Source organism: Anolis sagrei, chromosome 1, assembly GCF_037176765.1.
Source record: "Anolis sagrei isolate rAnoSag1 chromosome 1, rAnoSag1.mat, whole genome shotgun sequence".
In the NCBI taxonomy this organism is placed as follows: Eukaryota; Metazoa; Chordata; class Lepidosauria; order Squamata; family Dactyloidae; genus Anolis; species Anolis sagrei.
The window spans coordinates 217544931-217570335 of NC_090021.1; the positions used below are offsets into that span (position 1 = coordinate 217544931).

A 25405-nucleotide genomic window follows, 5' to 3' on the forward strand; every position below is an offset into this window, starting at 1 on the left:
CTCCACGCTCAGCCGACATCTTTTTTAGGTGAAAATGGGACTCGCTCTAAATGGACACTAGGGTTTGAAACCTGAAGTCTGGAATGCTTCCTCTCCAATGCAACTGCTGTAATAAAGGATTAGGATGTTTTATTTTTTGAAAAAAATCTTTTTTTATATGCATCTTTTCTCTCACAAAGGGACCCAAAGGGGCTTTCAACATGTTAAAAATACAGTACAAAATCAAACACACAAATATAAAACATTATAAACAAGCAAGATCAAACAAAGCAGTATACATTATTGTGCAATCTTACCACATTATATTGCACTTAGCATATTGTTATTATACGTAATATTAATAACAATATTAAATATGAATAACATATAATTTTGTCTTGTAAAAAAGCTAATAGAGGCAGAAGCAGAATTAACTGCACTTGTCAACATTTCCAGCAAAGACAAGATACAAAGATTATGATGTATGGCCTATATAGCAAAATAGCTGAATTTAATCTAATAAATTTAATACAGTTGTTATAAAAAGTATTTTTATATAATGTGCACTATTAGTATGACAAGGTTCAGTCAATCCAAATTATGAGTTTCATACAATCTATTTGGAAATAATAGGACAAAAAGAAAGAGGAATTTGAACCATAGCATTTCTTTCAAGTTAAGAACCTCTATGTTTTATGTGTATATGTGATTTCTAAAGAACATTTAGATATGTGTATGTACTTTAATTCTCCTTTTCCTTCTTTGAATAGGAATTGGAGGATGTCCTGAATCAAGGAAAAAAAGGATTGCTCCAGCCTTGGTTCTCCTTCTTTTCAGGCTTCAAACATTTTGTGCTGAATGTTGCTGGGAGTTCATAAGGCCATGGCAGATGCTGCTGCCCAGCCATCCATACGAAGGAAGTGTGGCCCATACATTTCTTCAGTCACCAGCCGCAGCCTCAACTTGATGCTTCGTGGGGTGGTCCTATTTTTAATCGGTGTCTTTCTTGCATTAGTATTAAACCTGCTACAGATTCAGAGAAATGTCACCTTGTTTCCCCCCGATGTAATTACAAGTATCTTCTCATCAGCTTGGTGGGTCCCACTTTGCTGTGGAACAGCTTCAGGTATGGCAGAACTGAGCAGATATACTAGGGAACCACTTGGGAAAATGATATGAAATCAGTCCAGTCCACACAAGGAGTGTGTGCCCAGAATCCCTTCCCATTGCCTTCAATAGTGCCTCAGTATTTGTAATTTTAGTTGTCAATAGCAAAACCTTTCTCTAAGTGCATCTACATTTTAGAATTAAAGGAGTTAGGCACCACTTTAACCTCCATGGCTCAGTGTAGATTGACAAGGTCTTTAACCTCTGCCAAAGAGTTCTGGTGTCACACCAACCTACAGTGCCCAAGTATCCATAGCATTGAGCCATTGCAGTTAAAGTGGTGCTTTAATCAGTGTAGATGCACCTTCTGTCTCTTTTTCTCTCTAGTTTTGAGAGGAATAGTTTAACCAAAAGCTTTATTTTAAAAAAATATATAATGTAAACTTAAAGAGCAAGTCAATCAGTGGAGTGATATATATTAGGAGTGTGCAAAATTCTGGACGTTTTGAATTTCAGAAAATTTTGGCATTTTGGAGACATGAACTGCCAAAATGAAACGCAGGAAGGACCCCGCCAAAGTATTAACAAATCAAAACATAAGGCTCTGAAACTTTCTGTGAAATTCGGAAAAGATTTGTTGATTCTGACCTTTTTTCCCAGTTTAACATAATCCGTTGTCCTGGGAGGGGAGAGGGGCGGGGGCTGACGTGATTGACAAGGGCAGCTGCACACTTTTTTTTCCTTGACAGCTGAAGAAGAAAGATATCAATAATGGTAATTACCTGGCCATTTTTTTCCAAGCGAGCAATCTCTCCATGAGACAGATGGGGCTGAGTGCTGCCATACTTGCTGCATCACATGCTCTTCCTCAGCCAGTCACTGGGCTTGTTTTCTTCTCCATTCTCCTCTCCTGTTGTGAAGTTGTTTTGGACTTCCAAGTCCCAGAAATCCCTGCTGAATAGCAACTGCACCTGGTTTTTTTTTTCTGCAAGCTGTCTCCTCCTCTCGATTAGGAGAGAGAAAATTTACTTTTATTTCCCCTAAAAATCAGTGGTGAGTGAAACGTTCTGAAATTTGGGAAAAATTATGTCCTGCATATGTTGTGTCATTGTTCAGAAATTCAAGGGGATCCCTTCTGTCGTTTTTTTTTAAATGTTATTTTTAAAAACTTTTAAAATTCCAAAAAATCAGTACATGAGCGAAATGTTCTGAAACTTGTGAGGCTTAAAGTTATAAAATTGTCCTTCAAGTGTTCCACATAAATGGCAGAGAAACCTCTAAAGTTCCCCCATTGCCACCAATGGAACAAAACAGTAATGAAATGAAACAAAACTTTAAAAATTCAGATTTGAAACTACCTCCCTCCCCATTTTTTGAAATATTTTCAAAATGAAATGGGCCATCTGAATTTTGAAACAAAATTCAAAACAGATTTCTGTTGCTTCGCACACTTCTAATACAGAGACAAGTGAAAAACATGAGCTAGTGAATGCATTTCCTTGAGCAGCTATGAACTTATGGCTTTTGGATTTTCTTGGTAAGGTAGTGTATGTATTTCTCGTTTCCTTTTGTTTCAGGGAATTCCTTGATAAATAAAATTGATACTTTATACTATCAGCAGAAACCCTAAGTAGGGAAGTCAAGAGCCAACACTGAGAGAGAATTCTCAAGTAAATGCCAAAAATAAGACAATTTGGCCATTAGGTTTTTTAATTTATTTATTTATTACCAAATTTGTACATCGCTCTTCTCAACCCTGAGGGGGACTCCAAGGATGTCTTATTTTTCCATGAAGATGAATTCTCATTTATTGTTGAACCAAAAAATGAACATTTATTATATACCCTACAGTAGTTGTCATCACAAACCATAAAAGCAGACACCCCTAAAGAATCAAAGTAATAGACTGCTTGCCTGACTCACACACAAGGCCACAAAAAATAAGGGCTGTAAAGTACTTGGCTCCCACACACTGTCTGGAGACTATAACGGTCTCTCACAGCAGTTCCTGGACCACTTGTACAGCAGGGACAGTATTGCAGCTTCTGACCACCAGAGGGAGTTCAAAAACTTTGCTAGGTCTTACTTTTGGGCAGTGGGGGGGGGGGCAGTGGCTTATATTTAGCAATTCAGCAAAACCTCTACTAGGTCTTATTTTCAGGAGATGTCTTATTGTCACAGAAACAGCGTAAATAAATATAATAATAATAATAATAATAATAATAATAATTTGCTAGTTTTTTCCTTCTTAGAAGGTGCACTTGGAAAAGTCTGATTACAACTATAGATTCTGTTTTACATCTAAACTTCATGTCCACCATAGTTTCTTCTTTTCCATAGCCAGACTGAAATTATTGAGTATTCTGCCTGACTTCATTTGACAATTACAATCAGCCCTCTACATCTGCAGATTTGATTATCCATAGATTTCATTAAAATGCAATCTCTAGCAATTTCTAGATCCTTCTGTGTGATTAGAGGGGAGTTGACCCAAAGTCGTGCTAGAAAAGGCAAAGGTATGATATATGATAAAAGAACAAAATTAAAACTGGGAGTGAGGGAAGAGAGAAGATATTTGAAAGATTGGCAAGTGTTACTGAAGTCAGTGGAACTTGCTTCTAAGTAGAAACATTTAGGATTTTGCTTTAAGAAAACCTACATTTAAAAGTGATATTTAAAGTGTTCCTTATTGTAACACTCCAGAGAGAGGAGTTTCAGATGCTTCCACATCAGACAATAGCAAATTCAGTAAAAAAAATGTTTAAGCAAAAAGTGATAATGAATGACACACATTCTAGATCTCTAATAATTTCTTTTGTCTTTTGTTTCTTTTTTATAGCTGTGATAGGCTTACTGTACCCTTGCATGGATAAACACCTGGGAGAACCACATAAATTTAAGAGGGAATGGTCAAGTGTGATGCGCTGCGTAGCAGTCTTTGTTGGCATAAATCATGCCAGTGCTGTATCCTTTTCTAAAGTCATGAAATTAGTAATAGTATTATCTCAGCTTACTAGGTGTCCAAAAGATGGGTAAGAGCTGCCTCGCTCACTTGGCTGGTAGTATGTAGCAGTCAGTTCATTAGTCCTCTTTCCATTGCTAACTTAGGGAGATGTGTATTTAATAAAAGAGCATGGAGATTTGTGCTGTATTATATTGAATGCGTATCTACTTCAGTATTCTGTACCTACAGTGACTAAAGAAGTGGGAAAGCCATGAGCAGGACTTGAGCAATATGAGAGTACCCTCCCATTTGGTGTAGTGATGGTTTCCATAGTTTTAAATATCTACTGTTTGGCAATGTACTTCTCTATCCTGATAAATAAAATGTCATAAAAATGTGACATAGCACAAGGTATGTTGGGCCATAAATCAACAGCAAGAGCAATAAAGTATTAAGATTTAGAATGCCTGTGAAACAGGAATTTGCGAGGTGGGTGGCTCTAAGAAAGCAATTTTACAAAGCAACCTAATTGCATGCCTAGCTTTTAAAAAGCGCTTGCCATTTCACAACACAAGTCTAGTCCTGAAAATAATGTGATTAGTTGCTTACATCAGATCATTACTTGGCCCTATGTTTCAGAGAGTTAAAAGTATCAGGCAAGTCAAAGCTGCACGATATGTGTTGGCCATCTTTGTTAGGTTGGGAGAGGGGGACCAACCTCATATTAATCAGTGTTTGACTGATCTCCCAAAATGGATCCTTAACATCATTCACAGAAAGTGGATTTTGCCAACAACATCCAGTTGTCTCTCACACTTGCTGCACTTTCCATTGGGCTGTGGTGGACATTTGACAGATCTCGAAGTGGCTTTGGCCTGGGCATAGGAATTGCATTTTTAGCCACAGTGGTGACCCAACTGCTAGTCTACAATGGAGTTTATCAGTAAGCATTTCCAGCATTGTGAAAGTATATTACTTTAATTAGGAGAGTAAAGGCATTACCTGACATCTTTATAGGTTAAACCCTGCAGCACACTTAACATCATCCCAACCAGGATGAAATAAATTACACTGTAGTGAAATCTGATTCTTGTATAAGAAGAGAGAAGAAACTGTATTGGCTTATAGTTGCCTTTGAAGCTGCATTGTTTTAAGCTCTCCGATTGTGTTTGACATGGAGCAAAGAGAGAGAAGTCCAAACAAGATGGAATAAGCAGAACCACTCACTTTCATTCTCGGCTTCTTAGTTTTGCAGGAAACAGACTGGAAGACGGGTGGAGTTACTTTACAATTGCATACTGATTAGAGCTGCATTGTCCATCTATTCAGAGAATCTTAGCATCATGTGACCAAAACATCAAGGCCCCACCACCTTTCCAAACCCAAATTTGAACATACAGATAGGAGCAGGGAGTCTTATTTTAATCTCTTATGGGATATGCCTTGATCGGGTCTCCATTGTAGAATGAATGTAGTTTAACATCAATTTAACTCAGTGGTTCAAAGCTATGTAATCAAAGGAGCTGTAGTTTTGCAAGGTCTTTAGTCTTCTCTGCGAAAAAGTGCTGGTGACTAACCAAACTACAAGCCTTAGGATTCCATTACATTGATCCAGGGCAATTGAAATGGTGTTGAAGTGCATTAATTCTGCAGTATAGAGAAAGCCTTTGTAGCTTTGGGATTGGCATCAGAACAGCACAGAACAAAAAGACTACATGTTTGCAAACTTTTAAAAAAACGTAAAGAGAAGTTGCAGATTGTTTAACAGATTTGAAGCTACCTGATTGAGTAGTGCAAACCTTGCTTCTGGCAAATAGTTAAGTGGAAATGCATAAAGCAAAAATGTCATGGAGCAGGTGGCACTATAAATGGATCCATCTTGGGGTGGGAATTATTTATGATTGTTCCAAAATTTTAATCAAATGTTTAAATTGACCTTTTTCAAAAGGAGGGTGATGTAAAAATCACCCTCTTTTTGAAAAATGTATAAAGTTTTGTATAAATCTGTAGTTTTATGGGGGCAAGACTCCCAGGGCAAACTGCCAAGAGAACTGGCTGAATCTTATGAATGCATTCCTAAAGATTGGAAAAGTAGAGGCCTCATACTTTCATCCAGAGTATTCTTATTTCTGGGTGTCTCATAGTTTCTTGCTTCCTTTCATAGAACAAAATGGGTTATTTAGCCAGGTTGTTAGGGGGATACCAATAAAAAATATGCATTCGAAATGTACAAAAAGCGAGGGTTTTCTGTAGCAAGATGCATATTTAATGTATGCTCTTTATCTTTTTCTAGGTATACATCTCCTGACTTTCTGTATGTACGGTCCTGGTTACCCTGTATATTTTTTGCTGGCGGAATAACGATGGGAAACATTGGCAGGCAGTTGGCAATGGTAAGCTAGTTGTAAGTTCCTCTGCTTTGAGGTCCACAGGTATTTCTTTGGAGTTGATAACCAGATAACCAGATGTAGAAACACTGCAAACTATGCAATAAATACTCAACAGAGTTTTCTCTTACTATACTTTTTATGCAATTTATGGGGCAGTGACAGTTTGCAATAAAAAGCCCCATAACAGAAGACAAACATTGAGTTTTTGAGTAGCCTTTTGACCTTTCAGCCAATGATTTCAAAACATTGCTTTAGGACACACTAACAATTTTTGGGCAATTATTGGATACATCCCAAATATTATATAATATTCTGGCTGATCTCTAAGAAGGGTGAAGAGCAGTCAAAACGTGAATGCCAGTTGTGTCTTTGACCCATACTGTGATGTTCCTGCCTAGCCTCTCCCCAACCTTCCCCTATGTTTTGATGCAACAATAAAGGCTGTTTCCTTTTTTTTAAGGCGTCCATTCATGCCAATAAAAGCATTCAGAAAAATAAAACAGAGGAGAGATGTAGTGAGACAAGAGTTTGAGATGGGAGAAAATATTTAACCTTTTCTGTGTCGGGACCATTTCAGAATGTTGGCAGTTCCAAATTGGAGGCATTCTTTAGTCATAATTGCTATTGTTGCGGAGCAGGATGTTGAGAATCTGTATGTGTGGATGAAAGGTTATAGGGAAACTCTTACCTGCTTTTGTTTTTCAACCCCCAGCATGCAGCCCATAAATAATTAGTCACAGAATGCAGTTTTAGCCTGGAAAATGTTCCCACCTTCATTTTATGTGTAAAGGCAAGAGTATCCCTTCCAGACGTGCTTATCAGTACTTGCCTTTGTTCATAGAGAATTCCTGCTTCTCTCCTGAGAAGCAGTGGCTACTCGCTCCTTCATTGCTTATGTCTATATCAGGTACGTACAGGCTCCCTGATGTGTTTTACCAAAAGATATGCAGGTGGTAGGAATACTACAGAGAGCTGGTCCCATGAGGGGAATATGCGCAGCTGAGCCCCACCCATTTGTATTGTTATTCTGCTGTTTTTAGTTTTCTCTTTATGTATTCAAACCATCCTCAAAGATGTTTACACCTATTTTTTGTGTTTATTTTGTAGTATGAATGCAAAGTTACTGCAGAAAAGTCTCATGAAGACTGAGAAGAGCACAGGAGACTATGTGACAGACTGGGAAGAGTACTTCACTATGAAATTGCCAAACTGCAGTCTCCCTACTCTTGCTTCTTCTTTGTCTCTGCACCCCTGACCTGATCTGTCTGCGAATAGTACTATTTACTGCAATCTGTGATTGCTTCATCTGAGTGTCACTTGAAAATCCAAGCATCTTGGGATATTGTCAGCATGAAGTTGCACAAGAAAGTAACATGATGGATGAGATGTTGGTTTATACCTTGGAGCTTCTATTTTCTGAACTAAGCTTGGCTTACTATGCCCCATCATTTTTGCATAATATTCCTGTGCCAAACCAAAGTGCTATATTTTTTGTCTCTTTCTATTTCCACACTAAATTCATTTAATTTACTTTAGGACAGTTTGATAGATTTGGTGTTGTTTGAATATCACTTTCATTATTTCTCATGTACAATAATGAATTATGAGGAGTGGCTTAAAAATGCACCCAGGTTCAGTCAACCCCCCCCCCCCCCCAGTGTTGTGATTGTAATAGCTGAATAAATTGACAAGGCAGTTGCTCACTAAGTGGATGTATACATGGCCAAGTTCAACTGTCTGTCCTTTTTCATGGGTTGATTGAATGCAAAAATCAACCTGTGCCATCTGTACTGCACATAGGCAAGATTGCCACTGCAGTCACCATGGTGTCCCATTGCAACTAGATATAACCAACGTATTGTAAGATATATCGACCCTGCAGGACTCTAGGCTGTTGGCAAAGTCTGTTGGCATCAGCTCCTCATCCAGTGAATGGGCTGAAGGGATGAATGGGATCTCTTCCAGACCCTGTTCCAAGAGGTCAATTAATGGGAGGCTCTGTGCCATCCAGAAGCACAGTGACAGTCTTGGCATATCAGAATCCCTATGGCCAGGCCCCTGATCATAGGAGCTTGCTTTGAGACTCAGCCAGAGCTTATTTCACTGGCCACAAAGAACATCAGGGCTTCAGCTTCTCATATTTGGCACACATTTCCTGCAGAGCCCCCAAGGTTGGTACAGTAGCAATGCTTCCCTTCCTCACCTTATATATTTTCAGCATCTCCTTCAGAGTCACGGCGAAACTGTGCACTTCCTAATTGTATCCAGTCTTTCATGTGATTGGACACCTGCAGGACTTCTCCTGCTCCTCTTTGATCAGTCTGTTGGCAGCCTGCATGTCTTCAGGATTTTTTTATTTTAAAGAACCTGGCTAAAAAGCTGAGGTTTCTCAGTATGAGAATACAAAATGGGCCCACTGGCCTCAGGGAAGGAGAACGTGAGATTATGTCCTCTGGCAATTATGGGGTCTTGTTTTACAATTCCTTGTTTCTTTAGCATCTGATAAGCATCCCAGATGTTCATTCCCTGAGGAAAATACCTGATCCAACTAACAAGATCTCGATGATGCAGTACTTGACTTGCTCCTTAAACCGCAAGCCCAGATACGTGGGGGAAAGGACTTTGATCAGATTCTCAAAAAGCATAACTTGCCCATGTTGTGGTGGAAGATCTCATCATAGTTGTTGATGCACATCTCTAGGATGGCTACTTTAGCCTCCTCCAGGGAATGGGTAGTGGAGGGGCCATTGGCATCTGTGTTGATCTGGTACCTGAAGTGCTGGATGCCCCCCCCCCCCCCCCGGTTCTCCTTGAGGCCACTGGGGGCTGTGGCTTTGTGCAGCAGAGGTTCCAAGGCACCCAGAAGAACCGTCTGAGCCTGGGAAGAAGTGGTCAGCCTCTTCCTCTTTGACTCAAACTGACTGCTCGCTGCTCCATCCTACATCTATCAATGTGATCCATCCTACCTGTATCATACTTTCGTACATCTTCCGTTGCTCCATCCTACATCTGTCATCATTTCCTACATCTAACAATGTAGGTATCCCTAAGCTTTCTTTTTGAACTTACTGGGAGCTATCAGACTAGATTAAGTCACTGGGACTTCTAGAGGCTCCAAGGGAGGGAGCTGCAAGCTTCAAGCTCTGCCACTGACACTTCACCTGCTCTTCCTCTTTGCTGTCTGAGCTGGCCATGACAGGATGCTTCATCTCATACCAGCAGGAACATCCTGTGAGTGAAGACATGATCTAAATCAAGTGCTAATGCTGCAGTTATTCAGAAGTGAGTCATTGGTAAATAAAATGGCTTCATTTCAAAAATAGGAAAAAAAAAACAGACTTCTGCAAATTTTGTAAAAGAAGCCTCACTGTGCTTGTTGCAAATTTTACTCTCTTAACCTGTACATGTTGCCTGGAATCTTGCATGTATTGTTGGCAATTGATAACAGTCTGCTAGGAATTCCTCATGCATAGGCCCCATTGCATTGAACTAATGGGGAAGTTGTAGAATTGCTGTATTTTATAGTGAGAGGATCCCAATGGTGTGTGTTCGGTCAGAAGATCAGATTATGGTAACAGTTGAGGAATATTAAGGTGAAATAATACCTTAATGGAGAAGTCCAGTTTTTGTTGACAAAAAGAGAAGCATAACTTGAATCTGTCCTAAAATGGCCAGTTTCATTGCTTCCATCATTTTGTTAATTTAAGCTGCTGTTTTAAAAAAAATTCCTTTTAAAGGAAATATTTATGAAATATTTTATTTGATGTGCTATATTTACTCAGAAAGGCTGACGTTGGTCCAAAGTATTTTTAGATGTTTCATTTTTGTTTCATAATTTGTAAATTTTGGGAACAATGTGGAAGAGGCAAGTGAAGCAGCGTCTTTAATAGTAATAGTAATACGTAGAGAATATACGGTGGCAGCTTTGAACAAAAATGCTTCCAGAAGGACAATGTGCAATCAGTAAAAGAAAAGGAAAAACATATGGGCACCAACCCTGTTAGCTTTGAGTAGACTCATTGAATACATAACTGTTGATTTATCAAGTTACCATTGATTCAGTGAGTGTACTCTAGTTTGAAATAACAGAAGGATTAAAGCCTCTAATATGCAAAATATGAGTAGCAACAGCTTCCTACTAGCTGTTGTAACTTTCACCATTGCACTGAATTGCCTCTATTGTTGGGCTTCATATTAGGAAGCACTTCAGTATTAGTGCATCTCCTTATCCTCTCCTCACATTGATATGTGTAGCTCAATTATTTTATTTTATAATGCCTCTTGTAACAGAGTGGATGTCATTTGGGATTGATGAGATGATTAAACAAGAAATTGAAATGTTAATAAATTTAAAATTTAAATAACAGGAATGCTTAAAAATTAAACTAAGTATTCTTGTCCTGGTGTAGCATCACTCATAACTAAATCAATCATTCTAATAACTGATACTTTTGGGCAAAGCTGTTTAAAGTGTTTAGCTGAGTGTCTTGAAATTGTGTTATGAGAATATTTTGGAGGAATACATCTTATGATTTAAAAGAATATATTGATTAAATATTTATTCATTGTACCACTGAAAACTAATGTGGATGTGAGAGGAAAGGTTTTTCAGGGAGTTGCATCAGGGATTTCTAATGTAATGTTTTCTGTCCTCTGCTTGGATGGAGGGCTTTCTTGTCATTAATAACGAAAGAACTGCTGTGTGTAGTTAAAAAAAGAAGAAGAAATACCACATTTTGCTGTGTTTTAATAATCCAGGGCAGAAATTGTACTGCAACATTTCTGTGGCATGGAGGAGGATCCTGGTTTGCCACAGTTAACTGAATCTAGTTGGAATATGAATGGAATTATGAAGGTATGAGAGACTCTTGAGTAATACCTCAATTTACAGTGTGGCATGTGTTAGCCGCAGTGATGGCTCCCCATGGTTGTGTAATTAACCTTGTGAATGACACCAGACTGGGCAAACTTTTCGGATACTTTTAATTCATGTTCTTGTATCACATAGTCTTTGAACCCAACTGTAAAGAGCTTATAGCTGCCCTGCAGAGCAGTTTCAATGGGATGATAAACCTTAAACACATGAAGGCATAGCTCTTAACCATTTCATATTAGCATGAAGATAGAGATCCTTGTTTATCAAGATACTCACCAGGCATCATTGGGGCCATGCTTAGCTGTGCACCTGGCATAGCGAATGGTCACTTTGAAATTGCTGCTTGGAATGTTCTGAGTGACATGTCCAATTGCAGAGTCAGTGATGCAATATCCTTCTGCATATCATCCCCATCTTACTCTTGTTTTCCGTTAAGTAGTTTGTACTTAACAAAGCTTACGTTGCTTTTATGTACCTATCAGACAGTACTGGAATTTTGAGAGGTGAGTCTTGTAATGGGAATGCCTTAATTACAGTGGTGGAAAGAGGCTGCTACTGTATAATGTGTAATTATAATATTAGACTGTTTTCAAAATGTTCTATAGAGGATGAATAAGGTATATTTTAGATACAACTTTATAAGCACTATAAACTCTTCACTAGCTGTGAATTGTAAAGGTTGATGATGTTTACTTCTTCAAATTGCTATTAAAAGCAAAATATGTATTAAATATAATTACAACTTTGTTGGACTGGTTTTCTTCATTTTCCAAGGAGTAACAATTCATCATGGTATCACAGTGATCTTATTTCAAAGATGAAATTAAAATGTTGGCGGTGGAGCCAGCATAATGCTTAGGGAACACCTATAAAAATGCTAAAAAGAAAACAAGCCCATTAATACCTATAAATCAGCAGTGACTCAACATGATTTTTGCCTAACTCGGTCTTTTAAGATCTGAATCTTCCAAGTGCAGTGATGACACCGGAGGGGAGGAAATGCCTATAAAATAAAACAAAGTTAACACAAGGAATAATATATTTACTTTCTTTTCCTTTTGAAAAATAAGGGATAGGGATTTTGCAAGTTAGAGTGTCCTCTAAGAAATAAGATTTCTTCTTTTGCCTTAATAGAATTGCTAATAAGTGTAATCTAGGATAGATCCAATTTCTGAATGGTAACCAAGCACTTAAGCAACTCTCATTGATTCTGTAGGCCTACATGAAATGGGACTGGGATTAGGTTCATGCCATTGCTTACTTAATGGGTGACATAATAGAGGTAGTGGAGCTTTGTCCATAAGTCTCCCTACAAATAGATGCAGCTTTTCCATAGGACTTCATTATTGTAGGCTACAGCCTTGCGGCTCATTTTCCAGTTGGAAAGTCAAGGATCGCCAACTGGTTAGCTTTGCTACGTTAAAGTGCTACCTATCTCAGGTCATCATTTGGCTGGGGATAAATACTCCTAACTGGCTTTGCCCACTAGCAGGGCAAAATGATGCACACATTTCCATTCTACTTGCTCTATGAAGTCCCTGAAGTCCCTTTACAATCAGACATTGGTGATTTGCCATCAGGCATAATGATGACAATGTATCTCGAAAGGCCAATGGGATACCAACAGGAGAATATTTGTCAAAAATTATTGTCATAAGGAATACATGTGGAAATAATTGGGCCAGAATTCAAAATATGACATGAGGGTCACCATACTGATAGGACTGCAGTTGTGCTGCCAGAAGTGAATGCTAGCAGAAGTAGATGCTGATAACCCGGCCATTATAATGAAATTAAGGAATAGGAACTGCTGTGGAATTTCTAGCAAAGGAGAAGCAGACTTGAAATTAATCCCTGTCGAATATTTTTTTGTTATTTCCCATCAAGATGATTCCCACTCAGCTATGAATGGAAGACCTGGAAGGGCAGTGGTCATCAGCTGACCTGTTCAAGTCTTTCAAGCTGAGGACTATGCCTTTCTTGATTTAATAAGTCCACCCCTAGTGGTCTTTAATAATATATCTTTACAAGTGAGGATCTTATCCAGCCGTTTCATAACTTTCCTTCCATATCTTAAGCCTTCTAATTTCTTGACTGCAGTCTCCATTTTAATTAATGGATGAGACAAGGTATAGAAAATCACAGTATATCAATGTCCTTGTTATCTAATTTGAGGTCATGTAAATCGTCTTACTTTTTAGTTCTTACTCCCCCCCCCCCCCCTTTCCTTCTTTTGTGCTTTCTTCCTGGACTTACATCACTCTGAGGTTGTGATATCCTAGTAAGGAATATAGTGTCATCTGCTTATCTTAAGTTGTTGCTGTTCCTTCCTCGAATTTTCTTGCCTCCTTCCTCTGAGTTTAATCCTTTTTTCCATATGATATAATCTGCATATAGGTTAAATAAACAAGGCAATAAAATGCAGCCTTGTGTAGTCCTTTTTGCCCATAGGAAACCATCTTGTTTCTCCATAGTGTGTCTTTATAGTGGCCTTTGTTCCTAAATATGTTATTTTGTTTTACTTATTGACATTATAACTTCCCCTTTTCACAAGATAAGATCAAAAAAGTTTAAAACAAGATTAAATTAAAATCTTTTTTTACAAACATATCAATCAATCAATAAGAGTATTGTCAAAACCACTGTTAAAACAAGTAATAATTAATGAGAACATATTAAAAATAAATAAAATCCAGTACACCATTTCACAGACAATTATTGCCATCTAATTTGAAACTGAAAAGTTGGCCTGAATAATATCTTCATTTCCAATGGAGAGAAAGCATCAAGAGAATCAAATGTTACAACACACCCATTTCTTTTAGGGTAAACCATAATTTCTCACGATATATACAAAGGCTATAAAGCACAGGTTGATTTTCCCATGAAATTCTTTGATTAATTTCATTATTCAAGGTATGTTTGCAATATGATCCATATTGCTTTTCCTTTTTCTGAACTCAGCTTGGATGACTAGAATTTCTCCCTCCATATATGGTAAAAGATTTCTTGTAAAATTCTCTTTACTTCAATCAGGGATTCGTGAAATAGTTTGAGGGTCCCTACATTCTCTGGTGACCCTGTTCTTGGAGACTGGAATGTATATTGAGCATTGCCTTTCTGGGCCATTGTTTCGTTTTCCATATATGTTGTCAGATTTTGTTAGGGATGGAATATATTTCATTTCCATAGCTTGAAACAGCTCTCTTGTTATGTTGGATAAGCGAGACTCTACTGTAATAATGACTGTCAAGATAGATATATAAGTGGTATACTTATAACAAGATGGTAAACATACATAGAGCAGCACATGAAGTAATACTACACATTACTACAGGAGATTTTTCTTTTATTTGTTATCTGTTGTTCTGTTTTGTTTTCATTTTCCTTTGTGTTTCTCCAGGAGCTATTTATGAAGCTCATGCTGTAGTATATGAGAAAATGCCTCCGTCTCTTTTTGCAATAGGCTGGAAGAGGACAATTTATAACTCTGACTGTTTCCATTCTTTCTTTAAAGGATCTGAAACATTATTGCATTTAACGAAGTAGACGAAGGAGCCAAATCAAGATAAATGGAATGAACTTAATTGTTTTTTGCCCTCTTTAAAAAACGGAGGCCGAGGGTCTGGTTCTCAACCCCCCCCCCCCCCCCCCAGTAATTTGCATGGCCCATCTTTTTCTTTCTTTTTAGTAAGAAGAATATAGTGGTGCCAAGTTGTTAGGAGCAGGTGCGATTGCCCTTTCTTTTAATAAGGTTGTGATTGCCCAAGTGGAAGCTATTGCTTCATCTGCTGTCATCACATATTGGTGAGTGTTTGCACAATATCTTACTAGAAGTGAATTCTCCCTGGGAAAGGGAAGCTCCTGTTTAACCAGGCAGTGTGATTTCAGTCAAAGATTCAGGCTGTTCTCACAAATGCTGCTTAAATGATTTCTTTAATTTCCACGTGAGGCATTTTGCATATTGAATTGAGTTTGTATATCTGGATTTTCAACCCACAACTCCTTTGTTATTTCCCCTATAGTCAATATACCACTGTTTAAAAAAAATCTGAACATTACTTGTGAAGATGTCCTTACCCATTCACTTCCCCGAAGTACAATAACTATAAGGAGGACTCTGGCAGAATGGGATCTAGGGAATAGAAGCATTAAGAATCCAAAAGAATTAAATAGGCAGTGAATGGCATATTGCCATCTTTAAAAAGAATTCCTCTACAGCCATATATTCTGGTGACAGGGATACCTAATGCTGCCATAAAGTCAGTGAATTCTCAGGGGTAGGAGCTGTTCATGGTAAAAAGTTTTCCTCATGAAACTTCCCGAGAGTCAGAGTGTGTAATAAATTACAGCCAAGAAAGAGAAAATTCTCTCGGGATACAAGAAGCTGGCATGTATCTTTGGCAAGGAAATATTTCTTTGCGTTACTTTGCTCTGAGGCACATTTTATTTCGGTGGCACTTTTCATGCTGACTGTTACCAGAAAAAAAAGAAAAGAAAGAAAAGCTTAAGGACAGCTGTCTAAAAATAAAGAGTAATAATTTAGCTGTGTTATAGCTCCGTTGTTCGGGCAGCATGAGGAGTTATTACAGAATTTATGAAGAAACGTCTTTTATGGAACTGACCATACTTGTTTAAACTTTGCTGCAAACTTTTGAACAAAGTTGAATATGGCAAGTTCATAAATAAGCAGAAAGTGAGATTGACTATCATTTATCCAGGCCTGCAGTCTTGTGATTTAAAGATTGAAAGAGACCCTCTAGGCCAGGGCAGTGGTTCTCAACCTTCCTAGTGCCGTGACCCCTTAATGCAATTCTAATAATCATCATCATTATCTTTATTTATATCCTGCCACCATCTCCTCGAAGGGACTCTGGGTGGCTTACAAAGCATTCCAGGGTGCACATATAAAATACAATTGGTAAAAATGGTACAGAAGTATGAAACAAGTCACATAAAATTATAACAACCCCCCCCCCCCCATCAAGACATGTTAGCATAAAATCAATACAATTTTAAAACAACAATTCACAGGTGCCAAGTGCCAGCTTCATATGTTCCTCATGTTGTCGTGACTCCCACCTATAAAATTATTTTTGTTGCTACTTCATAACGGCAATTTTGCCAGTGTAATTAATTGTAATGTAAATATCTGATATGCAGGATGTATTTTCATTCACTGGACCAAATTTGGCACAAATATCCAATATGCCCAAATTTCAATACTGGTTGGGTTGGATGGGGGAATTAATTTGTCATTTGGGAGTTGTAGTTGCTGGGACGTATAGTTAACCTACAATCAAAGAGCATTCTGAACTCCACCAATGATGGAATTGAACCAAACTTGGCACACAGAACTCCCACGACCAACAGAAAATACTGGAAGGGTTTGTTTGGCATTGGCTTTGAGTTTTGGAGCTGTAACACTGTGGACTCAAACAAAGATGGATCCGGACCAAATTTGGCATGAATACTTAATATACCCAAATATTATCACTGGTGGAGTTTAGGGAAAATAGATCTTGACATTTTGGAATCACAGTTATTGGGATTTATAGTTCATCTACAATCAAAGAGCATTCTGAACCCCACCAACAATAGAACTGGGCCAAACTTCTCACACAGAACTCCCATAACCAACAGAAAATACTGTGTTTTCTTATAGTCTTTGGTGACCCCTCTGACACTCTCCATGCAACCCCCGCCCAGGGGTCCTGACCCCCAGGGTGAGAAACAATGTTCTAGGGGGAAAATATAGGCTTTAAATATACAATAAAAAGATACTTGCTATATGCCTTGAGACAAATTGAAGCATTGCTTTCTTTTTGGAACTGTATAGGTGTGTACATCGAATTCTATGTATTAGTTTTGTAGTTATCCTTCCCAACCATAAAATAATTATAATTAAATGAATTATAATTCATTTAATTGAGTTGGAGGCAGAGGAATTCTTAAACTCTGCCTTCGTCTCTTTTAGTGGCTCAAAATTGCATTTCTTTGGCTGTTTTTTTTTTCTCAAATGAAGAAAAACAGAAACATTTTTTTTATTTTTTTGTAGGAGAGGAGCAAACAAAAAATAATTTAGTCCAAATAAATATAGTTTAGTTTAACTTTACAGTGAAGTCTAAGAAACTTAGATTTTAGTTCTTTGGATGGGATGGTGGGAAGTCAGCTTTTAAGTATTTTTGTGGTAGGAACAGAGTAATTACTGTTTAGCATTAATATTTAATATCAGTGCTTATACATTAATAGGGGCTTAAAATGTAGTTGCCTAATATGAACTTATAGGGCTTTAAGAAGTTGTTTCTAAAACTGGTTTTAGAGCTATTTTTGAAGAGAGGCCTTTTAAAATGTTTTTTAGTTATTTATTTAACCTCTTTAAAATATTACTTATTGTACGTCACCTCAGGGAGCCCATGGGTATTAAAAGGTGATAAATAAATAATATAAACATACATACATACATACATACATACATACAGTCTAGTTTCCAAAAGTCTTCACAACCTCTGAGGATGCCTGCCAAGTAAGTAAGTAAGTAAGTAAGTAAGTAAGGGTGAAACATCAGGAGATAATGCTTCTGGAACATGGCCATACAGCCCAGAAAATTCACAGCAACCAAGTGATGAAAGCCTTCAACAACACAATAAATATTATTCTTTGCCAGGACTCTCTGCCAGGGAATTCATAGATGTCCTATGCTCCTCCCCTAACCACAAATCCCCGAATGCTGTGGGATAGAGCCATGACTGTTAAAGTGAGATTATAGTGCTCTACAGATAACTATACAGCATGGATACCACAATCATTAACATTATTTTTGCTAAATCTCCCAAATAAATGTACTCATCATAGAAATACTACCCTTAATATCATTGATGTTAAAAGTATTAAAAACAATTTGCATTAGTAAAACACTTGAGCTTTCTTCCTTCATTTTCACCAACTTACTTCTAAATTTTGCTCTGACCTAAAAGATTGATGGCTGTATGTCAGTGTGCAGTTACTCTGGAGTAATTCTTACTGAACTCCATGGGATTTATTTGATCTCCAAGTAAGGCTATATGGAACTGGGATTCACCTTGGCTTAATAAAAATGCTAAATCTGATGCTGCTGTGGTTTAAATCAAAAATTATTGAAACCTAGTCTGGGGATGGAAGGAAAAAGGAAGAGGGGCAGATGAAGGGTAAGATGGATGGATGCTATCCTTGAAGGGACTGGCTTGACCTTGAAGGAGCTGGGTGTGGCCACGGCCGACAGGGAGCTCTAGCGTGGGCTGGTCTATGAGATCATGAATAGTCGGAAGTGACTGAACAAATAAAAGCAGTCTGGGGATGTTTCACTCTTCTGGACATTGTTCAATTGCAAAGTTTTGCAGCCCTTCCAGGGGCCCTTCCACACAGCCACATAACCCAGAATATCAAGGCAGAAAATCCCACAATATCTCCTTTGAACTGGGTTATCTGAGTCCACACTGCCATAGCAGATAATGTGGGATTTTATTCAGGGGTCTGGAAGTGGCCTCAGTATAGCCAAGGTCAAAACACGATGGGATCTGTAGTCCAACAACATCTGGAGGCCCACATGTTCAACATTTTTCTAAAGGTGACACATGATAGCTGAGAGAAAAGCATGCTATTTACTTTGCTTTGTACAATAAACCCCAAAGAAGTTTCAAGACCATCCTGCCAACATGCCAACCCCATTAGTGTTTTACATTTTTGGCTTCTCTTAAAATGTACTATTACAGCCAACATTTACTTGAAAACAAGTTTGTTTGCATTGTCTCTATCCATAATGCAGAGAAAGAAAATTCCATGCTTGACAAAGATTTTTTTTGTCTACAGTGTTTGTTTGTTTTTTTAAAGAATTTTTATTGTTATTTTTCAAAACTATTTTTGGTAAATAAGCAGTTGACAGAACATGGCACTTTTAATCTGTAGCATAGCAGTGTGACATGTTTTTCATTTAAGCCATAGCTAGAATACCCTCTGTAATAAACAAAACAAGAGAGAGAATGGAAAATAAGAAGGAAGAGGAGAAGGAGGAGAGAAAAAAGAGGAAGAGGAGGAGGAAATATTTCTTTGCTATCTACTACATTCAAGAGCTCAAGTAGGTGGTACCAGATGCCAGGCACTAGCACTCAGGATTAATTCCATTGTATTCTAGACGAACCAACTTAAGCTTTTGTTCTCAAACTTTGTTTATAGTTCCAGAAAATTGAATCATAAACAATTTGATTGAATATACCTTTATTTTCTTGGTAATGTTATAATTATTATGTTCATCTTAGCCATCAACAACTTGATATAATGGTTGATATTATAGATATTATAAACATTTTGACTCCCATATCTGCAGGACTGGTATCCACAGGTTAAGTTATTCATGTCTAACAAAACATGCCCTCGGTAGGCATTTTCTAGGTCCTTCAGTGTGACTTTATAGTATTCTTGGGCTGCTAGTCCTTCAATAGGATTCACTATTAACTGTAGTTTCATGCATCATCCACGTGAAGTCTGGTAATGTATTCTCTGAGGATGCTCTTACTTTAAAATTAGTTCTGCACTCAAACATAGCAAGTGCTATAGATATGGATAGAAGGTGTTATCAGATAGTTGAAAAGCTGTATTTCTTGATACTGACGAATTGATGCTTGGAAATGCACCAGCAGTTTAATTTCAGCATGTGGAAGCAGAGTCTGCAAGGAAGTTGGTGACTCTGTCATTTAAGAAAACAAATATGAAATACATTACAGAAGACACAGGATCCCCAAGCTTCTATTATGTCTCTTAATTTAGGAGAAGTCACTTCAGACCCATTTGGTGAAGGCGGAATGCAGTTAGAGTGGGACCTGCTCAAGCTGCAATATATAATTGGCAAGATGAATCATCAGTGAAATAGCTGCCACGTTCACAACACCGAGGTTCAGGGGCTGTCTTTAACCTTAATAAGCCTTGATTGATTTTGTAAATAAGAATTTTAGTTACTCTGCTAACTATAAAGAAACCATTTTTATTGCGGCACTACCAAAGATAATTGCACTCTTGAGCAGTAATATCGAGAAGCAAGCACCATCTGTCCTGGAGAAAATCTTCCCTTTATGAGCAAGACTTTCACATGGAAATTAACCGAACAACAGAAACCCTACATATTGTGCCTCACCGCTTTCTTTTCTAAAGGACCTGCAGTATTAATATCATGCTCAAATATATTCATCGTAAACCCATCATAAATTTGGGTTTAGGGTCACGTGCACACAAAGTTTTGAGACCTTCTGTGAATTTTGAACTAATTTAAAAACCTAGAAAGCCAAATAACTGGAATTTAGTCACATGTGGCATGACTGCACACCATCTGCTAGCTGGCTTGTTTTTGAGAGGAATGGAAGCCAATAAATCAAATTTACCTATCTTTATTCAAGTCTGTGGAAAAAGGAGAATGTGGGGTGGGTCTTTGTCTCAATCTGGACATGGCCAAATAAGAGCTTCCATTGAGTCAGTGTACAACTGAAAGGTACACAAAATGGCTTTAAATTAGAGTTCGTACATCTTTGTGTGCTTGACTAACTGTGCTTCTAAAGGGCATAGGAAGATGAGGACTATGTAACTAGAATTTCAAAAATTAAACTTAAGCACAATCACCTGAAAATGACCAGAGAGAACTTGTTGTTGGCACATAGCTTATGAAGCAACAGAGCAGAAGACAAAGAAAGCAGAAACTAACCAGAATCCCTGACCAACCATAAACTGTGATGCAGGAGAAAAACAGACAGATTGGGAGGAGTAATCCATCAGCTGTGCAATCAGTCATAACAACTTATTTTATAAGCTATGGGAGGGAGAGATCCACAAGTGTGATCTGGTTGGTATGTATGCACTATGTATCCTGTCTTCAAAAGCCACAGGTTGCCTACTGGCAGGGCATTTCCTGCTTTGTATGTGATAAGGTAGTAAAAGGTAAGCTTTAAGGACTACAATATCCAGGACTGACTATAGTATTGGACAGAATGAGGCGCTTGAATGAGGCAGCATGCCTTGACTGTCTAAGATTGTCTACTACAACAGAAGCTGGGGAGCAAAAATTGTCCAACTGTTCTTCCTTAGCTTCTGGGCACATCTCTGTGTGCCATATAACCTATCTTAATCTCCCAAACTGGTTATATACAGTCCCTTATATATTATATATAAGGGACAAAAACCTTACTACATCATTGCATATAAGAAGTGTCCTCTTTCCTAAATTTTAGCATGTTTAAATTTGAGAAACCATAATTCATGTCATCATATATTGTTCATACTCACACTCTGCTGTTATCATATCTATCTAGTATTGCTTGAGTCCATGCCACTATTTATCTCTGGGATACTCTGTGTCTCACCTTTTCTGAATCAGAAAATTTGTTAAGTGTCCCCACCAAATGGCTTATGTCTCAGCCTCAATAGGATGAGGTCCCTAAGTAGCATGGCATTTTCAGGCTTGCTGAGACTTATTTACTAGAAATGCCAAAGCATGGACATAGCATGTGATACAAGCTTGGAAAGTACATACTCTATACAAACAGCCCTGAAGAAGTTAACAGGCATTTAGTACATTCCTCATGTTATTGATCACAGATGCCAAGATCACTAACAACCTCATCATACTTACCAAAACAAGTGTCCTGGGATGCTTTGAACCTTCTTTGGGGACTGAGCCCCATGCCAGCTATCACACAATGTCATGAAGCTTATTCCAGCAGAGGCCTCACCCCCATCTGGGGTGAAAGCATCCTTGGACGCTTCCACCCAAACACGGGAGCCTTCCCATGTTGTGCTGACTCCAATTGATCCAGCATACTTCTTTCCTGTTTTGGCAATACATCTCCCCCACTGGTTTAATGAGGGAAGCATCACTACACTGGAGTGGCTTGCAGGACTATAGAGTTGCCACACTTGCTGGTAAAACGGCATGGAATGAGTGTGGGTGGAGGCTCCCCTGTGTGATAAGGTCACTAGAATTGTGTACCTTGAAACATACACAGCATGAAAATATACTGACATGACGGGAGCACTACAAATACATATGCACAAACTACTATGTCATTTGCTTTTTATGTTTGCTTTCCAAGTCTGGGAGGATGTTTCACATGCATCAACAATTTCTTCTTCATATATAAACTTGTATGAGTTTTTACAGTTTCTACAGATGACAACATCATGGTTTCTCCTCTCCCAAGTGGGTTACCCACATTTTAATGGAAGGGAAAATGTGGTTGTGGTTCACAGTTTCTCATATTGTACCAGTCTCTGTTGTATCAGATCATGTAGTATTTCTTGTTTCCAAAGTCACCATGCTTTGACTATCTACGATATGCTATTTCCCAAGAAGTTAACAAATATGCTTTATTTTTACGAGAGGAAATCCAATAAAAAGAGTTAGCTGGGAAGGATATAATTTGATGCCCTGCATTAGGGAGCCAACAAAAGTTGATATGAGAGCCATTAATATTGAATACATGCATTGAAGGCATATTCAAATAAATATCAAAACCCAAGTGAGCACCACATCTGGTTCCTTTCAGACCCCCTAGCTCTTGTTCTTTCCAGCTGTTAACACCTGCTGTTGTGTCACTTATAATAATGAAATTTCAGGTGCTATAATAACATGAAAGAGTTATTAATTTTTCATATGAAGAGGGCTTCGGGGAAAATAATATGGAAAACACTATATCAGAATGTTTATTTGCAATGCTTTAAATCAACATGTACTTTTCTTCTTTTCCATTCCCCCGACCCTCTGCTACCAAATCCTCCAGACCAAATCTTAGCGATTATTTGAACTGTTGCAATAATTGCAGGCAATAGTCAAGTATGTGAAGCATCTGGAAAATAGTCTGCTACTGCTTGTTTGTGCAGATTTTAATTTTATTGCTGACATGCACCCAGAAGGTTCTAAATGTTGTGCATTATTCTGGCAAAATATTTGCACATTGGCAATAGTAGCATAGACAGTACACTGATAGCTCCTTTAAGCAATTGCTGTACCTTCACAACCAAGATCTCTGGGTTAAATCTGCAGATTTGTTGGATGAAAGTAGGGATGCATATGTGAAAGGAATAAATTCTAGGATTTTTCAGAGCTGCAAAAGTAGAGATCAAATGCCATTTTCTTGTTATTCAATGTGTTCTTGGTAACTGCTAGGGTTTGGTTCCAGGAATCCCATGGATACCAAAATCCATGGATGCTCAAGTCCCATTGTATACAATAGTGTAGTCAAATTGTGTCCCTTATGTAAAATGGCAAACTCAAGGTTTGCCTTTTGAAATTTTTTAGAGAGGAGAAATTTTCAAGTCGTGGATGGTGGAATCCAGATATGCAGAATCTATGGATACTGATGGCATCTGCTTTAGTAAAATCTAAGGGTTCAGAGAAATGTTTAGGATGTGGGTAAGTTACACATATTGGCCAACAAACTAGTAGTGGTCCCCAGTCTGCTTCTAGGCACTTTCTTTGCTGTAAAGGAGACTTTTGCCAAATCCGTACAGGGTGTGTTACCCTTTAACAGCTGATAGTGCTATAGTGATTATTTGAAGCCTAAGTAAATACATTTAGATCAGTGATTCTCAGGATGTGGGTCCCCAGATGTTTTGGCCTTCATCTCCCAGAAATCCTAACAGCTGGTAAATTGGCTGGGATTTTTGGGAATCATAGGCCAAAACACCTGGGGACCCACAGATTGAGAACCTCTGATTTAGATTGAAGAATACATGTTGCAATAATGATTTATGACTTCCATCTTAAATTACAGTTTATGCAAGGTGCAGCAATGTGCTCCTTGTATTTTTGAAGCACAGAGTAGTTGCCAACTTCACCTAGGCCCCTTCCACACTGCTGAAAAAAAATTCCCACATTTTCATCTTTGATCTGGAATATCTGGCAGTGTGAACCCAGTTCAAAGCAGATATTGTGGGATTTTCTGCCTTGATATTCTGGGTTATATGGCTGTGTGGAAAGGCCTCCAAAGTTTCTTATGTAATTTCACAACACTTCTCCACTACTAGGATCTTTAATCTTGTAAAAGGTGTGTACATTTATTCAAAACATGCTGCAAAATAAGTAAATACATCCAGAATTATAAGCTACTAGCTGTGCCCTGCCACGCGTTGCTGTGGCCAACCTTCCCTCCCTCTTTCTCTCCTTCTTTCCCTCTTTCCTTCCTTTCTTCTTTTTCTTTCCCTATCTCTCATCTTTCTTCCATCTCTACCTGTTTCTTTCCTCCCTTTCTTTGCTCTTTGGTTACATCCTTCCTTCCTTCCTTCCCTATCTTTTGTTCCTTCTCTCCCTTCCCTCTCTTTTTCCTTTCCATTTTTATTTTTTCTCTCTCCTTTCTTGCTTCTCTTTCTTTCTTTCTTTCTTTCTTTCTTTCCTTCTTTCCCTCCCTGCTTCTCTCCTTCCTTCCTTCCTTCCCTTTTTTCCTCCTCTCGTTACTTCTTGACTGTCCCTTCCATTTAATATTGTATTTATCTCTTAGAAAGAAGGAAAGGAAGGAGGAAGGAAGGAGGGACAGGAAGGAAGGAAAAGAAAGGAGAGGCAGAATGCATAGACAGAAAGGAGGGAGGGAAGGAAATGAAGGGGAAGGAAATGTAGAATGGGAAAGAAGGAGGAAAGGAAGGAGGGACAGGAAGGGAGGAAAAAGGAAGGGAGGGAAAGAAGGGAAGGAAGAAAAAAGGAGGGACAGGAAGGGAGGAAGGAAGGAGGGAAAGTAAAGAGGGGGATGAAGAAAGGAGGGAGGGAAGGAAATGAAAGGGAAAGAAGGAGGAAAGGGAGGGAGGAAAAGAAGGAAATGAAGAAGGAAGGAGGGACAGGAAGGAAGGAAAAAGGAAGGGAGGGAAAGAAGGGAAGGAAGAAAAAAAAGGAGGGACAGGAAGGGAGGAAGGAAGGAGGGAAAGAAAAGAGGGGGATGAAGAAAGGAGGGAGGGAAGGAAATGAAGGGGAAGGAAATGAAGAAAGGGAAAGGAGGAAAAGGAGGGAGGAAAAGAAGGAAAGGAAGAAGGAAGGAGGGACAGGAAGGAAGGAAAAGGGGAGGGAGGGAGGAGAAGGAAGGATGGAAGAAGGAAGGAGGGGAA

General features: G+C 38.4%; 1 protein-coding gene across 1 annotated transcript; it reads left to right on the forward strand.

Moving 5' to 3' along the window:
* The first annotated feature begins 837 nt into the window (after positions 1-837).
* INSIG2 (insulin induced gene 2) lies at positions 838-12043 on the forward strand. The gene is made up of 5 exons (XM_067473112.1): positions 838-1105; positions 3926-4050; positions 4807-4973; positions 6324-6423; positions 7528-12043. Exons 1-5 carry the CDS (start codon positions 838-840, stop codon positions 7567-7569), a joined length of 702 nt encoding a protein of 233 aa, XP_067329213.1. The 3' UTR covers positions 7570-12043.
* The last annotated feature ends 13362 nt before the right edge of the window (positions 12044-25405 follow it).

Excerpts from the sequence above, each read along its gene's own strand:
- INSIG2 (XM_067473112.1), top strand. The coding sequence starts at position 838 with ATGTTGCTGGGAGTTCATAAGGCCATGGCAGATGCTGCTGCCCAGCCA. Across the intron at positions 4,051-4,806 it reads GCATAAATCATGCCAGTGCT|AAAGTGGATTTTGCCAACAA; the intron begins GTATCCTTTTCT and ends CATCATTCACAG. Across the intron at positions 6,424-7,527 it reads TTGGCAGGCAGTTGGCAATG|TATGAATGCAAAGTTACTGC; the intron begins GTAAGCTAGTTG and ends TTTATTTTGTAG.